General features: G+C 39.2%; 1 protein-coding gene across 3 annotated transcripts; it reads left to right on the top strand.

Annotated features, from left to right (window-relative positions):
- The first annotated feature begins 3,239 nt into the window (after positions 1-3,239).
- LOC131665205 (uncharacterized) lies at positions 3,240-17,883 on the top strand. 3 transcript variants are annotated; one of them, XM_058936936.1, is made up of 8 exons: positions 3,240-3,634; positions 5,959-6,062; positions 7,596-7,772; positions 7,848-8,030; positions 8,495-8,674; positions 15,707-15,934; positions 17,196-17,280; positions 17,379-17,883. In XM_058936936.1, exons 1-8 carry the CDS (start codon positions 3,240-3,242, stop codon positions 17,467-17,469), a joined length of 1,443 nt encoding a protein of 480 aa, XP_058792919.1. In that variant the 3' UTR covers positions 17,470-17,883. The 3 variants fall into 3 exon arrangements, with proteins under 3 accessions (XP_058792919.1, XP_058792920.1, XP_058792918.1); XM_058936937.1 differs by having other exon boundaries at positions 8,489-8,674; positions 17,400-17,883; XM_058936935.1 differs by having other exon boundaries at positions 8,489-8,674.
- Positions 17,884-18,059: the final 176 nt, after the last annotated feature.

Genomic DNA, 18,059 nt, shown 5'->3' with positions numbered 1-18,059 from the left:
TGCGATACTGCCCTGTCTCTCTCTCTCTCTCTCTCTCTCTCTCTCTCTTCGGGGGACCGTGTTCGCACGCGCGAGAGAGCAATACAAAGCTGCGGTGTAGCAGCCTATGATGATCGAGGAGCGAAGCGATCGCGGGGATGCAGTGTGCGTATATGTAGACTACACGTATGGCATAGATCTCTCAGTATCGGCCGGGAGAGCAGCGTGGCGCGTGTGAGACGTGGCGCGGGGCCTCCCCTGCACGTACCTAAAGTGTAAAGTCGCACCGACTGAAACACGAGGGCTACATGTTGCCGACTCTCTCAGTCAGTCAGCGGCTGGAGAGCCGCTTCGACGCCGGCCGCCGCATATAGAATATGCACACCTACGCTCCCAAAAATCCACGCACTTTATCTTTTTTCACTTGGAATCGGTTTTCGCAAACAGTTTCCGACTGCCATTCCACTGGAGGCTTCGGTGACAGAGCGATCGAAAAAAATAAGAGTGCGAATTTTTTTGAGCATTGGAGATAATTTTGGTAGATTTTTTAACAGAAAGTGACGGAATACGAAATATTTTTGATTATAAAGTGGAGTGTACTAGTGAAAAAATGTCGACTGCTGAAAGTTCAGTATTGCAGAGAGTATTGAGTGCAATGATCCACACTGAGATTTTCTCTGATCCTCTGTAATGCATACAATCGAGCTTTCCAATCATCGGTGGTGATGTTGCTGGTAAAGTTTTGTGGTTGTGGACGTTGGTGAGATTGTTCATTGCCGCAAAACCGACGCGATATATCGTTTTCTACCGTCAATTCCGCGATTATTATGAGACATCAGTGCCTTGGTCGTATACGACAGGAGCAGCTGCCGTGTTTAAGCGATCTGACTCCACGTGAAAAATTTTCGGATCTTGACGTTCGATGACACATGATGTGCTACAAAGTTTGGTGGCGGATACGATCATTTATTTCAGCCGGACACACAAAGAAGATACACAACGAACGCGAAGAAGAAGCATATTTTTCTATATAGTATTTACGCGTACTGCTTGTGAAGATTTTCGAGCGTAGTGAAGTTTAAAAAAGTGTTAATGATTGTTCCGGAGTCGGAGTGAAATTGAATGATAAAAGTGAAAATTGGAAAATCAAGTGGAATTAGATTTATGTGGGTGTGCGTGTGTATTATTACGAAAGAAAGCTTGCACGGGTGGCTTTTAACCTTGAATCATCCAACGCTCGAGGCTCTCAGAAACTCGATAGTGATTGATAATCCACAGTCGTGAGCGCAGTGCGTTCTTGTAGCTTTCAGCCAGAGCTTAAACCAATAATCTTGTTGGCGCCAGTACGTAAATTCGCGGTTTGACGATTGAAAGGAAGATTATAAAGTGAAGAGAAAGATCGCGCGGGGCTCGCTGGACGAGTCTGTTAGAGAAGCTGATCGCTCGGTGGTTCCTGTTCCTCGACTTTCTTCCTCCCCAGCCGTATTCCGGAAGTAAGTACTACTATACAAAAACTCTCGGCTCGAGTTCGCGCGATGTACGAGACAGCTGCGCGCATTCGAGGCTTTTTGGGGATTTTCATTTTCTATCGCGCGCGATAAATCAATCTCGGGTAAATTACTTTCACCGGTGCTGGGGCTGCGCACTTACGGCGATACGATAAAGGTTAATCCGGGAAGCCTGAAATGTATTTGAGGATTGAACTTTTTTTGTTTGTTTGTTTTTTTGATATGCAACTTGTACGTATGAAAGAGGAAAATCACTACGCTGGAACTTTTATGGATTGTACCTTAAGAAATGGTTTCCTTCCGGACAAGGAATTTGATATATTTTTTCATTTTACAATAATTACAAATACAATTACAGATGGTGTATACGCAACAATTGATTTCAGTATTTTAAAATGTATGCTGTTTTTTATGTCTATATTATATTTTTTATGTCTATATTTATTCAGCTGCAAAATGTAGATTTCATTCAAGAAACTTGATTTGAGTGCCAATGCCATGCAAATATATTTTAGTACACGGATGAATTCTATTTATAAACAATCGAAATCATGTAACAAAATTTCTAATAAAAAATAGTGCGATCCTAGATTATTTTCACGTGAAAAAACGTTATCTATTTCAGCAGATGCGTGGAAAGCTTATATTTTAAAAACATTAATCAATACGTTGATATAAATAGCATTACGCATACACAATACTTGGAGAGATAGATATGCAATTCGAGATATTCTTTTTTTATAAATATAGATTTCATTGGCTAAATAAGCGACAGCAATAAATTTACACGTAATATATTTTCTTTAAATCTGGAAAGAACAGATTGAAGAATCGAAGAAATTTCTCAATGGAGTATTATTGGGAAAATCAAGTACCATATGTATCGCAAAGTGTGCAATTCTTATTCTCTTTTACTCGTTCATCAATAAACGAGAGAAATGGCTCTGTTTGAAAGAGGCCTCTTTACAATAGCATTTTTGGAGTATCTTTGAGAGCTTCTTCGCTGCGGAGTTGGCCTTTACTGCATGCTTTTTCGGCGGCCTTTACTGCACGCGTGCCGTTTTTCAATCGCACGATACGCGAACGCTTCGCGTATGCTATTACTACAGAAGCACACGCCAACGCAGCGGTAAATCCTACTTGGCTCTCCTCCTTGCGCAATTCAAATTCAACAGTGTACGCACTTGAAGCTATCTCGAGTAGGCTTCTGACCCGAATTGAGTTTTAATGCGAGCTTTCATTTTAAATATCGCGCTTTGAAAGCTTTTATCATCAGTTATCACTAATAATAAGCTTTATAGATTTTTCTTATTTATCTAAATATGCGAATATTTATATCCATACAATAAACAATGTCTTAAGCATTTCAATTAATAGAAATATGTTTTTTCATTTTCGTTGCATACCTGGATTCTGCTCAGTGTTAGCATCTCTAAAATATTTGGTAACTCTAACGTTTATTTTGAAATGTAAAATCACAACAGTTTTTTTATTAGAGCATACGAAATTAGAAAATAAATACGAAAGTAGTACTATACGGAATTAGAATGTTGTAGTTGGCGAGGAAGAATTTTCGTCTCCTTAAAATATACTTGTCTAGATTTTATAATTACATTGTTAATTGTGATAATTGAAGAAAAATAATAAATTTCCTTGTGTTCGAGAGGATGCGCTATATAAAGCTTTAGACATCACTCAAATGAAGCGTTTGTTGTGACATATTCAGAGGCCCCATGAACGCACGCGGCAAAGATGACATCAAGCACAATATTGACGGTTATCCTGGTGATAACGTGCGCAAGTCTCACGGCAGATGGCTCCGGCTTGCGTCAAATCATCACGAGAAACGTCAGCGGGGTGCGACTGAACGATGGCCACCTCATGGAGCTCGTGGAAGAGCAGACGTGCTCGGCTACGCTAGTTCGTCTCACCTGCAGGTCACTGACTTCCTTCGTTTTCGTTCTCGAAGCCAGATACATACCGAATCAAACGAACGCCTGCGTTTACGATCGAGAATCCTGGTGCAAATACAAAAAGCTCTTCGCCACGTTGAGGGTTCTACAACTGAGACGGAGCTTTCTCATGAATACTTACGGATACGGCATCGACGAAGATTCGTTGGACTTTCGAAATACAGTTAACCGCAGGTAGGCATATTTTTTTAAATATAGGTAAAACAAATATTACTTTTAAGTAATATTTCATCCGCAACCATATTTAAAAATCATGAAGAAGCCGCGCAATAGAACGAATTAGAGAAATGTAACCTTTGCGTGAAACAATACAGTTGGCTTCGAGAGAAACACAAACCAGTAGGGAGTACGTAAAACGCAGGTAAAGTAAGAGAGCGAATTTACGAAATATTACATTTCAACCAGAGTATCCGACCGCAACGCGAAAAAAGAACATATATTTACTGCACAGCTGTATGTAGAAGTCTGTTCTCTTATATAATGTATATGAACCTACATTTATCTGTCCGCGCTAAATAATTTCTACAAGTATAAAAATAGATTGAAGCATAGCAACTAGACTTGTCAATACAAACCTACATTTATCGGTCCGCGTTAAATAATTTCTACAAATACATAAAAGATTGAAGCATAGCAATTAGAATTTCCAATACTCAAGTGAATCAAGCAACTGTGAACGTAACTTTACATGTGTTCGAATGCAAAGCCGGACGAGTGAATAGATTTGACATCGAGATATAAATCGGATAATAGTATATTACGGTACGCCTGACTTAAGTAACCCGTTATTGCACGGCGTGATAGTTGAGTCACGCGTATTCTACAATAGTTAATAGTGCTGTCGATCTTATCAACGATACTTATGGTCCGTATATCTATGACTTAAGATGGGTCAGTTTTGCACCGTGAGCTTAGGGCACGAGCACTAAGCTAGTGCTCTAAACACGGTGCAAAAATCAATTACTTAAATCACGGATAGGCGTTACTAAAGTGCTGATTGAAATATTTATTTCATTTTGTAGTATGAAATAACAAAAGATGTTTTGTTGAATTGATTGCAGTGGTTGACCGTTAAACAAAAAAGGTAGTAAAATGCAGTGAATGCCTCGCAGATGTGCGTATGATCGGATCGGATACGCGGGTATGCGCGCGTAGGGAGAATATCCGTACAGTAGGGTGACCGAGAAGCCGAGGGGAGGGGAAGGGGGAGAAAAAATGCACCAAGGGTAAGGGCTATCTGATCTGCGATGTATGCAAGGACACAAAGTACGATTAAATATCTTCGGCAAATATGGGCTATGAACAATCATTACGAATCTCGGCGCATACATTACACATTATATGCACCCTCTATGTACTTTACATCGCGCGCACGCTATTTACTCCGTGACGTCAGAGGAGAATCCGAGTCGATAATTGTAGGGCCAAGTGTCGAAAAGTCAAACGAAAATTGATAACCCAGGGCCGTTTGTACACGTGCACAATTAATCATTACTTCGCTTGTAGCTGCTAAATTTTTCTTAAATTAATGATACCCTTCGTATGCGCTTGAGGCACTCTGTGTTTATCGGTAAAATAAAGTAATATAAGACTGCATTCTCGTACAAAAATATCATTTTTTTTAATCAATCAACAATTAATCATTAATTATTGATTTATTATTCCTCCAAATTGAAATTTATATAGACGAGACAAATATTTATTCTTTACAATGTGAACTGCATCTTTTCAGCAGCTGACGTTAAATACTTATTATTATATATAAATATGCATTATAAACTTGAGTACTACGTAATAAAATATTGAAGGATTGGAAAGGACGAAGCGTGAATTTCTAATGAAGGCATTTTGAGGTGCCGAGCGGAGTCAGCGGGTGTGCAGCTTGGTTAAGCACAGCAATGAGCGCGGAGCAGAAATGAGTCCAAGTTCAAAGCAGCCTACGAATCCGTCTGACTGGTCTTTTTTATTTCTCTCCTGACGCTGCTGCTCTTATTCCTCTTGCTTCCTCCAACATTTCCGCGAGCGAATAAATGCATAACCGAGCGTTCGCAATAAAAACGTCACACTCTAGCTCTCGCGGCACTCCGAATATATATGTACACACACACACACACACACACACACACACACACACACACGCGCGTATGTGTGTGCGGGTGCGCGATCCTGAGAGAAACGAATCTTCGCTCCTTGTTCCTACTAGAAACCATTCACGCACAAAAAAAATGAGCGGGATCGAGCAAGTTTTTGAATAGGAAGCTTTTGCAAGAAACACGCCTCTACAATGAAGAATGATTTTAACGTCTTTAATAATTTGTGTAAGAATTCAAACCTATAGAATTGTTACACCGGTAATTTAAAAACGAGCTATTGACAGTTTTCATTTATATCTAATAATAATTTTTCCAGTGAAGCCTCTATCATATCGTATATCACGACGAGTCAAGACTGATCAAATGTTAAAACTTCCAATTAGTAATTCAAACAATTATTTTCAGGTGCTCGGGACATCCCCATTGTCGATATAGAGTGATGTCTGATCATCCGGAATCGCTTTTCTGGAAACCTGCGAACATACGAATAAAATATGCTTGTATACCAGGTACGAAGCTTGAAACTTGAACCCTTTTCTTTGTTACAACCTAGATTGATTATTTATTGACAGTAGCTATTAGGATAGTCATTTTATAATGATGGATTATTTTATTTATTTTTTTTTGAAACTTTAAGTAAAACTTGACATGCTCTTCGTAACGTAATATACAGACACGTAAAATTACTTTATCTCTAAATCAATGAGCACCTGTTGGTGTAGTTTTCGAAATATCGTTGAGAATACCTTATATTGAAAGTCAGCCAAATACGCACAATAATGTATTTCTTTGCCATTTTAAAAATCAGTGCATTAAGAAGTTCAATAAGTCGAAAATATTTAAAGTAAGTTTGAGAAATTCAATAAAAATTAGTATGTAAAATTAGTATTCGTAAAATGATGCATAAAGTACATTGAAGAGTAGGTAAAGCTTTAGAAAATCGAAGTAGACTCATGAGCAGTTTTCCTATTACAGCATACATAAATAAATATAGGTTTCACGATAATCCTCTGGAAAGAGTTTGTATTTTTCTCGATCATGGCGCAATATATGTAAGAGTAACGAAGTGTTATTTTGGATCGAATCACGAGATCCGAGGGAGGAGCATTTTTTTGGAAGCATTTCAATACTGTCGCGATGGCAAGAAGAAAGCCGAAGAGAAAGCAAACAATAAAACAGTGGCGCGACGCTTGGAGAAAAATCGATCGTACCCCTTCCAAAGCATTCAGACCCCGAGATATATAGAGAGACGCAGAGGCAGAGCGAGCAAAATATCAGCATCCACCTGGATCTCCGGCCCCGCGTTCCAATTTTCAGCGAGCCGTGAAAAATAAGCTCCCCCGCATCTATCCCCCTGGCGAATAACTGGAGCAAGGACGATAACCGGCCGCACGTTGTATTAAACATTCGTCAGGGAAACAGATGCTGGCGCGCGCGGAATAGAGCTTCTAGCTCTCTGTTTTTCCCACTTTTCCCGATGCATCAAGTCTCTCAGCTGCAGGGGATAGCTACTGCTGTATATATCTTCGTGATGCCGACATTTATGGATGCTGCACGCGCCGCTCATAATGCATCTTGCATGTAAGCGTACCAAACGGCCCTTTCACACGAATTTGTCGAGGAGGGATGCTCCTTTTCTCCTCTCTCTTCTTTGCTTTCTGCCCATTATCTCTCTCTTTCTCTTGTGCGCGTGTGTTTGCGTGCTCCTTTTTTCTCTCGTCTCGTTTCTTTTTCAGAGGCGCGTGTGAAGCGCCGCCGTGAATTTTGGAGAGGGTGCACTGACCGGACTATGTGATTGATGAGTGGTTTTTAACGATTGACCACGATAAATAATATGGTACAAACCGCAATCGGGATTTTGTTAATACCGATTTATGCTGCTAGTTTTTTTTAAATTTAATATAAAAAATATTTGTTAGATACGCAATTTTCATGATAAGGCAAATAAAAACGCGTATTCTTTTAACAATTGGGTGTTATCCATAAATTTTAACTTCAGTCTGCTTTTTTGGCCTTTTGAAAATAATGTTTTAATTTCGCAGAGACATCGGTGTTCAAATACTGCAACGCCGAGCTGCAAGTGCCTGCTGGCCCAGGTGGTTTCTTAAAGTCGCCTGGCTACCCACTCTACTACGTCGGCGAAATAACGTGCGGCTGGACATTTAGGTCACAACCCGGTCAAAGGATACTACTGACATTTCACGATCTCAACATTCGAGGTTCGCTTGTTAGATTGATTGCTTTCCCCTTATCATTCGCTCGTCGAAACTGTAATTTGGCACTTATTACCGTAGAGCACGAAAGGGACGGAAGTTGTATCGACATCGTCAGAGTGCGAGACGACGGCAATACACTGTTCGAGAGTTGTGGCACGGCTGCTGGCGTGAAAATCATATCGAATACGAACGTTGTCACACTCAACCTCATTGCATCCAAGAGGCTTTATTCTGCACGAGGATTTTTTCTACAGTATCAGGGTATGATTCACCAAAATAATTGTCTTTATTATTCAGTTATTTAGTGCAGATCGCTGTGTCTTCTAAATAATTTTCTCATGTATACGGAATTCAAATGAAAATTACAAGGGAAATTGTTCCTACGACGCGAACAGCCATCAAAATTCACTTTCAAATTTGCGTATTTATATTTACATTCGCTCTTCGCGCGTGCAATTCGACATATCCGTTCGAGTTTTGCGCATCGCGCGTTGAATTTTGGTGTAATCCGCCGGCTTGAACCGTGATAACCCTCCCCTTTCTTTCTCGGCACAAATTGCTGGGCAAAATCGCGAGTGGGCCAATAACATTAACAGTCATTGAGGGAATTAGAATGGAGAATCGATGGGCAGGAGCTCATGAAGGCGCCATTTGGCTGCTTGCGCGCGAGCGAGCGAGCGAGCAATCGATCAATAATGTGGGCGCTCTCTTTCTGGCAGTTTTAGGGTGTCCCGACGTGACGGCGCCCCCAGGCAGCTACGTCTCCAACGGAAGCCTGGACACGAGAACCTTTCTGTGCAGAGCCGGTACATTGTTCCCCGACACCGGACAAAGGACGCGCACGATCCATTGCCGGCACGGTAGTTGGGAGCAAAGTGTTTCTGATTTACCCGCTTGCGTTCGTGGTGAGTCAATCGCTTCTCGCTCATCCTTGTCTTTACTACTCCCTCTGCTCATGCGAGCCTCATATTTATATTCGGTTATTGATCTCGTTGTTTGTTATCTTACCAATGCAACCGCCTTAATTATATATAGTTAGCATTTATTTCTGGCGCCATCGTTGCCATACTGATTATTGTTGCGTGCGTGTATTATCGCAAATCGATTGCATTAAACACCAAAGTGCAATATTTCAAAAACGCGAAAATTATATGCTTCCGAGAGCATTTGCAAAACTATTGATTATGTGTTATGTGATTGGGAATATGCAGGAAACCGGTCGATGAGACGCGCACATAAAACAAGCATCGCAATTCTTCGACTGCACAACAGGACAGGAGTGGGGTGGCCTGGTGTGCGTGCGTGTGCAGCGGCAATTTGTAGAAAATTGCGCGCAAAGAGCGAGAGCAACTCGCCGCCGTCACGAGAAGTCAAAAAAAGAAAAAAAAAGAAAAAAAAAGAAAAAAAAAAGAACGAAGAAAAAAATCAGCGGAGACTACGTCACAAACGAGACGGAGAACATTGCCCCGTGAGGCAGTTCGGTTCGTGTATTTCCGAACGCTCTTTCTCCGCTCGAATTCTCTCTCCTCCTCCCCCCCCCTCTCTCTCTCTTCGCCTCTTCTGTTTCTTACACGCGCCACTGCTCCGATATACATCGGATATGTGCACTCGATAATATTTATTGCGTGCATACGTATACGGTGATATTTATCGTGAAGGTGATGTGTCGAACAGATGTTTCCACCGCTAGTTACATCAGCACCTCGGGAATCTGTCCATTGCAGCCTTTCGTGAGGCTTGCATTTGCATATGAGACGTATCTCTCGAAACGTGGAAAATTCTCTCAGGAGATATATATCTACGCCAGATCAATCTAGAATATTTTTACGAGCTTAGTTAACGGACAATGTGGAACTTATCTGTCAAACGATTGAGATCGAGGAATAAACCGAACCACCGTATGACAGCGTCAACCAAGGTATAGGAAAGAGTCCGGGTTTTCTCCGAAGATAATCGCGAGCATTTCCACGAGAGTAGGACGAAAATTCAGGTAGCCACGGTAAGCGCACGATTAATCTCGATCGGAGTTCCGCCACGCACAAAAGGCGCCAATATCAGATGGGTCGTGACGCGAGGAAAACAAGCGCGTGCGTGGGAGGTAGTAGGCAGAGGGTGCCGAGAGCTCGGTGATACGTGTCTGGGCACGAGAGCCAACTAAGTATATGTATCGAAGTCGCAGGGGGAAAGAGGCAAGCCGAGAGTGAGACTGCGAAAGCTATAGGGCGAGAGCGACTATAGGCAGTGCACGGTGGGCAATCGGTCCGAGAGCGCGCCAACGCTTGCGTCTGTACGCTTTAACTGGCGTCTTCCCGCCACGTGTTTTTGGCGTCGATCGTCCCAGCTCTCTAAGCTGCATAACGGATTTATATACGCCAAGGAGGTCAGTGTTTTTATTTCTATGTGTAGACGTGTCTCCGCATAAAGTATTCATAGGAATATGAAAATGTGCGTGCGCGGATGTAGTGTGCGGGAAAACCGGATATGCGAGGACATTTCCGGCGTAGTCGAGCGTGAACGTGTGCACTCAACGCCATCATATTTGGAACGAGCACTCTCTCTGTCTCTCTCTCTCTCTCTCTCGCTCTCTCTCTCTCTCTCTCTCTCTCTCTCTCTCTCCCTCCCTCTGTTTTTGTTCGAATTCGATGATTGTTCTCAACGCTCCATCGCACACTTCCAATTTCACAAGTCGCGGTTGTTACCTGCATGCATTGTTTGTCGGCTTCACGCTGTTCTATCAAAATATTTGTTGTGCAGTGTATATTTAAACCCAGTTTTTATGGCTTTTCTATTACAAGATCTGTTTTTATCTGAGTTGTTGATAACAGCCGAATATTTTTTTAGGTTCCGCATCCTATTGACACAACGCGATAAGAATGGGCCGAATGAACGTCTTGGTGAAAACTGACATTAGTTATAATTACGCAAAAGTCTTTCAGCAAGCATTTTTGGGAAAAATTACGCTTATCGTATCTCATAGACTGATATGATTTGGCTTGCTTCAATTCGTTTTAGTTTACCAACCAACGTTTCAAAACTGTCATCGAGCTTCATTGAACATGAGTCCGATAAGGAAGTAATTAGAAGCAAGCGAACAGCAAACCACATTGCTCAGAATTCAGAGCCAATTATTCCACTGCACGTTAATTCTCTCTCGGTCTTTTTTTCCGGCAATTCCAGTTGCTCGGAGGGCATTCTTTTCTTTTGTATTCTGTTTTGCATAAGTCTGAATTCTTTCTCAAGCTATTCACTTCTTAATGCCAAAAGAAAACATTCATCTACTGTACTAGAATTAATATTAAAGCAAACGATGTACACAGTATAAAAAAATGAAAAAATGCATTTCATTTTAGCAGAAACGTCGTCTATATAGTAGCATGGAAGCTCTAACACTTAATAATATTGTTACAGAGTTATATTGCAATTATGGGAAGCATGAAAAGAACAAAAAACTTCTGTCATTCATTGCTTGCTAAAAATAAGTACTTTTTTGTAATGTACGTATTATGTAGTCATATGCCCTTTTCGACTCAAGAACCACTTTTTCATAACAGCTATTATATATTCCAAGCATTATTATAATTTATCATTTTATTGTCGTTTTTCCGTTTTAACATACACACTTGATATATTAAATGATTTTGGAAACGTTAAATAATGGAACATGTCAATAATTTCAAAGTTCTAATCTCACAATAGCAAACAACGTAAAATCTATCATTGCAACGCTTGATTGATAGTACGAACACAGATAAATCAATTAGGCTTATAATGAACGCACTCCTAATTTAGATGAATATTATAGCGTCTTTTGAATAAGCTGATACGACTTTTGTGGTCCATTATTGTTATTGTTGTTAATAGACTTACGCATACTATTTTAATATTTCACAAAAACTTTGATCGTTGTAGTATCACAATAGAAAAGTAGCATGTATCATACAATCAATATTATCTTACGAGATGCAAGGAGATTATAAGAAATGATGCAGTGAAAAAGGCTCGTTTATATCAGTCTATCATCATTAGAATGTCGAAAAGTAGCAAGAATTAATTTCCATGAGCGTTGTCCTCGATGTTATCAGTCGTATAACAGAGCATGAGCGTAGAAATCTGAATTCGAGAGACAGAGGAACGATTACGACATTTCGTATATACATATATACAGCGAACAGCCGTCGCTCGTTGTATGCCTGGCACACATATACTTAACAGGTCGCGTCGCGAACGAATCACTATAGCAACTTTGGCATTCACGTATGTAGCCAGGACAGAGTGTAGGGGAAGGTGTGCGTAGCAGTGCGATAGTGAGGGTGGGCAAACGAGGGAAAATGAAAATTCAGACAGGATAGAGCGAGAGGTGAGGAGCAAGAGGGTGGCAGGGTGCCTGAGCTAGGTAGGGGGCTGAGGTGACGGCGATGCGCGCGCCGAAGCCCCACGCCGAAGCGCCGCGTGGCCTCATCCATCTTTCAGCGCCTGCACAGCTCGTACAGCGAGCAACCCACCGCCACCCCCGCGGCCGCTTCGCGAGCAGGCGACTCGCGCCTCGACGACCCAGTCGCGCTCGGCGCTCGCCACGTACACCGCGTGGCTTTCTTTACGCGCGCAAACCGAATACCGGTCAGCCCATTGTTTGCCTGACAGCGTCGACGCCACCATCGTAGCCGCTGTCCTGCAAGTGTTCGCTTTTCTTTTGCGCTCTCTCTCTCTCTCTCTCTCTCTGTCTGTGAAGTCAGGTGCGTCGTCGATGACCTTCACCCCTTTCTCTAGCGAGCTCCTGATACTCTAACCACTGCCCATTTGTTTCTCATTCACACGCTGCTCTTTCGTAAGGCTTTTGTTCACCTCTGTTTTTCGGCCCGTTTCGACGTTAACTTTTTCGCTTCTCTTTTTCTCAATTGTTTTTTTCCATATTGGCAATTGATTTTTTTTTTTCGTGTCGCCATCGAGTTTTGATCAACGATTTTTGATAAAGTAATATCGAGCGTTCAAGAATTCAAGACAGATGTATTTAACCGAATGAGCTTGTGCGTCCGGTGAAATTGATTATCTATCGGGTCGTGAAAAGAACTTGTTGTTATGATAGCACACAATTGGAACAGCGTTCCATTGTGCACTCTAATCACGAAAGCTGGAATGTTATTACAAAAGTTTTAATGATACGCTACAATGCCCGTGTTGTTTCCTAATAGAACAATGCGACACGAAAAGTAAATGATACGAGTTATTACAGCATTGTTACTGGAAAGCCTTACTTTACTTTCATCAGAAATCGTACGTATCGATACGTTTTCTTCCGCATCTATAACAGTGAAAACATTATTTTTAACGAGTCGCGCCTTGATTTCAAGCTTTTCTCGTGAATGAATGATCTTTTGAATTCCATTGTTGAAAAGTACTTGGTATTGTTGAACAAATAATCCTATTGGAATTTGCACTATCAAATAAATGCCCAATAATAACTGAAAGCTTGATCAAATTATAACGTTTTATTTGGAATTATTAAAGTACAGGTTAGCGGTGCCGACAAATGACGGTTTTGCAGACGGAAATTGGCTAATGAGCGCAATACAACAAAGGAAATCAAGGGAGTTTTATAGATGGACGGGAAAGCGTGATATCGTGCGCAGAAAGATATAAAGTGCAAAGGTCGTCTCAGTATCGGCTCTTTTGCTCGCGATTACTTATAACATATAAGGGTGAAAGTCTCATGAATTCTTAGGAGGGCGGCGTAAAGTCCACCAAATTGTGTGGATTCGGCCTGGTTTTCTTACCGCTATACTGAGCTCATCGGCTCTTCTTTACAACGTGGATCGATTCCCCTCTCTTTGTCAGCGCGTTTATACGAAGTAGGTGAAAAAAAGCCTTAGAAAGTCGCCTGATGCGGTGCTGATAAAGAAAAAAAGTCCCGCGATGAGGAAATATAAAGATGGCGAAAGCGAGTAGTCGACATCTTTGTGCATTTTAGGACAATGGCACCGGCACCAATTCACGGTTAACTAAGCGTTTCGAGTGGCTCAGCATCATCATTGGCGCGCAAGAAGATGCTTTTCTCGACAAACTTGACTCGTTTACAACGATAAAATTCTCTCTGGAGCTTCGCTTACTGGAGCATGAAAACTGACAGCTCTAAACTCTGTATTGAATCTTACTCTGCTGAATGAAGAATATTATATCGAATAACCACTCAAGTTGAATAACTATTAAATAACTATTTAAATTAGCGTTCTTGAAGTTACGAGAGTGATCTGTAGCCAGACTACGACGTTCTCGTATCAAATCATGCAAGTTGAAAAATAGACAATTTTATAAAACAGAATGGGTTTCAGTCTTTCGAACGGCTTCAGAACCTTAATTTGTGAGTAGAACTACTATATTGTTAATTAAATTGTTTATCTAATGAAATTAGTCGATAACGAAACATCGGTCATTAATAGTAAATCAATCATTATTTGTATTTTTTCATCAATTTTCTAATCAATAAGATTTAAAATAAGATTTCATTTACCACATCAAGAACTTTTTTTCTCTATACGATTTTGAAATTAATTTTGAATCTGTTAATATTTTAATTAAGTCTCGAATTGATCCAGAAATTAAAATAAATTTCCTTCAGACAAGAACAATTACTTTCCACAGTTTTATACGCTGCATGCCATCGCAATCTTGCCAAATTCTCATTCAGTATTAAGTTAAAAGTTGTTACTTCTTGAATTAGTCAAAGCACGAAATGGCCTAGCCAACACTGTTAACTTTTGAGAAGCGACTTTTAATAATAGGCTCGCATACACCTAGATGAAGGTAGAGTTTCCCGATAGTTTAAAGAGGTTCTCCGACGTCGTGAAAGTTAAATGAGCTATTCGAGAAATAGACGCCTAAATAGTTGTCCCTTCTTTATTGTTTTTTAAAGCGAAAATTAAAATTCGACTGTGAATTGAGAGCGAAAACATTTTGAATTTGTAAATGTTTTCTAATTTCGGCTGAATATTCATGAAGTTCCTTATAGCTAAACTCTAAATGAATTAAATGTACAAAGTTGGTCACAGTACGGATGCTTTCACGTTTTACTATTCTACATTTAAGAGTTGTAGAGGAATGGCCTGAGTGCGACGGTTTACTTGGTAATCGAATTGAAACTTTTTGCAACTACAATAATCCAATTCAAGAGCTTCTCTTAATTGAAAAATGGTTGTACACATAAGTCGTTCACGGTTGTTGATTTTTTTTTTGTCGTTTTCTTTTTAACCAGTACGCGTAACCGACACACAAATTCACGAGGATAATTCAATAAAGAAAATCTTTTTAAACAAAAAAGAATCACAATTTGCTTAAAATGTACGATAATGTTCTCAGTTTTAGAGTGAAGCAAGCTGAATATGAAATATAATGTATGTTAATTGTCAAGACATGTGTGATTTTGAGAGCTAGTGAAAAGACGCGTTTAAGAGCGTTGATTAAGTGATATTAAATTTATTGGCACTGAGGGCCCGACAATTACTTTCAATTGGAGCAGAGGCCTATTACTCATTCGAAATCTCTCTTTCTCTCTCTCTTTCTTTTTACTTGCGTCATCCGTAAAAGCTGTTGTGTTATAAAAATTGTCACATGCAGTTTTTCTTGTTCCACGCATAATTGATTTATTATACAGAAGAGCTCGAAAGAGCATTCTCATAAATTAACGCCAACAATGCTGAATTGATCTTCGTCTTTTACAATATCCAAGTTTTAGTAAGCGTCGAGTTTACTTTAATCTTTATGAATGCATAAAACTTGAGAGGATAAAGCATAAAGCCGAGTTAAGCACGTGAATCAACATTTGGCAAGCTTTCAGTGTGAAAAAAGAAAGCGACGTGTAAATCTTATCTGCATGACGAATGAGAAAAACATTGCTGGAGTTATTAACCAAAATGGTGGTTTCTAATGATTCTCTCATTCCACAGCTTCGTCGGTGCTAATCGTGAGCAGTGAGACGGACGGCACTAATCGTCACAGAGGCTTATCGGGCGGCGCTGGCAGTAGCGACACTAACGCTACTACCGGTTCAAGCATCCTGGATTTAACAACGAGGACTGAAGGAGCATCCGAGGCAGCAGTTGTCAAAACTGCTAATTACAGCATCATGGATCAGACGAAGTCATCCTTGATCAAAGACGGCGACTATGTTGTAGGTTAGTCACATTTTAACTTTATTTTTAATAAAATTCCAAGTGAAGAATTCGTTTTTTAAAGCTTGACATTTTTAAACGTATAGAATACATTTTATAACGTTGAGAGTGTCGATACCTTGGTACCGTTATATATTGTTTACCGCTTACTAGATGGGTCTAAATAAATGATTACTCAATAAATATAAATAATAAAACGCGAAGCAGAATTAACCGTAAATACTTTTTACACTAATACATAACAATCGAAGCTGTTCTTTTCACTTTGTTAAAGCTTCGAAAAAAAATGAGCGTAACAGTATTAATAGTTTTTATGTGAAAATTTAACATATAAATATACATACATATATAGGGGACATCCAGACAACGCGGAATATCCAACCGGTTATCAGTGATTACTTCGTTCAAACATATCCAATTCTAATTCTGACGACGGATTTGTCATTATTCTTAGAAAATCTTATTTAAATGTGCCTTGTTCAAAATTTCTTAATGTCAAAAAATTATTCTACTTATTCTCAGAGCCTTTAATCACAAGAAGTCAACTTTTGGATTTTCAGACAAAAAACGAGCAAAGCGGGGTATCTACGAAAATAGGCAATAACTTCCTCCAGAAACATACAAACGAAATTCTGACGATCAATTCTTGATTCTCTTAAAATAATCTCCCGATTGAAAAATAATTGAAACCGCTCTGAAGCTACGACTCTCTCTGTTCGCGTACACTGACGCTCACTTACGGATATTTCTCATAGTTTAGTGATGTGATTATGCCCCATCAATTGTTCAAAAGCAAGTTTAAGACTACAGCCAATGTACATTCATTTATGTAATTCATCTAAAATGAGACTGAAGTAATATTCATGAATAGGGAGTATTTCACTTTGATCTATCTAGAAGTAATATTTTCAAACTTTTGATATTAAAGTGAGCAGAGTCGATAGGAATGAAAATCTAATAAGTGTTTTAGAAAGCTCACTCTTCAACTTGGAATTCAAAAATCGTTAAAATTGCAAAAACTATAGCCGCTTTACCCGAACATCCCATATATAGCCACAAATAGAAATATTCTATAATTTATTTACTTATAACTTCATGATCTTATGATTGACAATGACTTGAACGTTGGTTGATTCATGCTAGCTCGTCCAAACTCAAACAATTGCCTACTTTAGTAGATATCCTCTTTACTATTATTGATATCGTTGGAACTTCGAAAATTTTCTAAAAAAACTAATGTAATGTTTTAAATTTCTTATTTCAGACGTTATCTTGCCGGCAATACTGATTGTACTACTACTTGCTGGAAATGCTGTTATACTTTACATCATTTCCCAGTACAGAAAAAGGTAGTTAAGGTTCATTTTATATTCGACTTTTACTAACATAATATATAATTTCAAATACTAATATTGAATTTCTCTCACACTGGTTTGTTGATAAAAAGGAATGTGGACAATAATTTCAGAAAAACTCCAGCGGAAGTGCAAGAAGACATTGCTCTAAACGCAACATCAAGAAACAATTCTCAAGTTTGACTGTGGCTTCTGAGAGACCTACCAGAGTGAAACTCATCTCAGCATCAACGATTTATCGCCATCGAAAAACACTTATCGACATTTTTATCTACTTTCTTTACATGCAGCTCGACATCAACGTTTTTTATTCATTGCTGATTGTTCCACAGTGAAATAGACAATGTATATGGAGTTTCAAACTAACTTTAAAATAATTTTATATTTGCAACCGATTTTTGTATTTTAATTTGCATAGTTCTCAGTAAAACTTAAGTTTAAAGTCTACTGAAAATGTATGTTTTTAATGATTAAATGTTAACTTACGATTATATACAATGCAATCTTTGCAAATCGAAATTTTATGAAAATGTATTATAAGTATAGAGATACATAAAATAAATATATTATATTTCGTCCAAATTGTATCTAAGTTAAATAAAGAAACGTTTTTATAAAAATTGTACTTTTTAATATATTTTTCAATAAAATGCAAATGTAGACCACTTAAAAAAATTCGAGACAAATTATACAATATATATACCAAACTAATACTTACAATATACAATCATATAAAATAATTTAAAAATTAACCTTTGCATATCACTCACCCT

This window comes from Phymastichus coffea, unplaced genomic scaffold (assembly GCF_024137745.1).
Source record: "Phymastichus coffea isolate CEN01 unplaced genomic scaffold, Cenicafe_Pcof_1.1 PCOF00048, whole genome shotgun sequence".
Taxonomy (NCBI): Eukaryota; Metazoa; Arthropoda; class Insecta; order Hymenoptera; family Eulophidae; genus Phymastichus; species Phymastichus coffea.
The sequence above is the reverse complement of the archived record's forward strand: the minus strand, read 5'-3'. Positions and strand labels throughout refer to the sequence as shown.

Excerpts from the sequence above, each read along its gene's own strand:
- LOC131665205 (XM_058936935.1), top strand. The coding sequence starts at position 3,240 with ATGACATCAAGCACAATATTGACGGTTATCCTGGTGATAACGTGCGCA. Across the intron at positions 7,773-7,847 it reads TCACGATCTCAACATTCGAG|AGCACGAAAGGGACGGAAGT; the intron begins GTTCGCTTGTTA and ends TTATTACCGTAG. Across the intron at positions 17,281-17,378 it reads ATTTCCCAGTACAGAAAAAG|GAATGTGGACAATAATTTCA; the intron begins GTAGTTAAGGTT and ends GTTGATAAAAAG.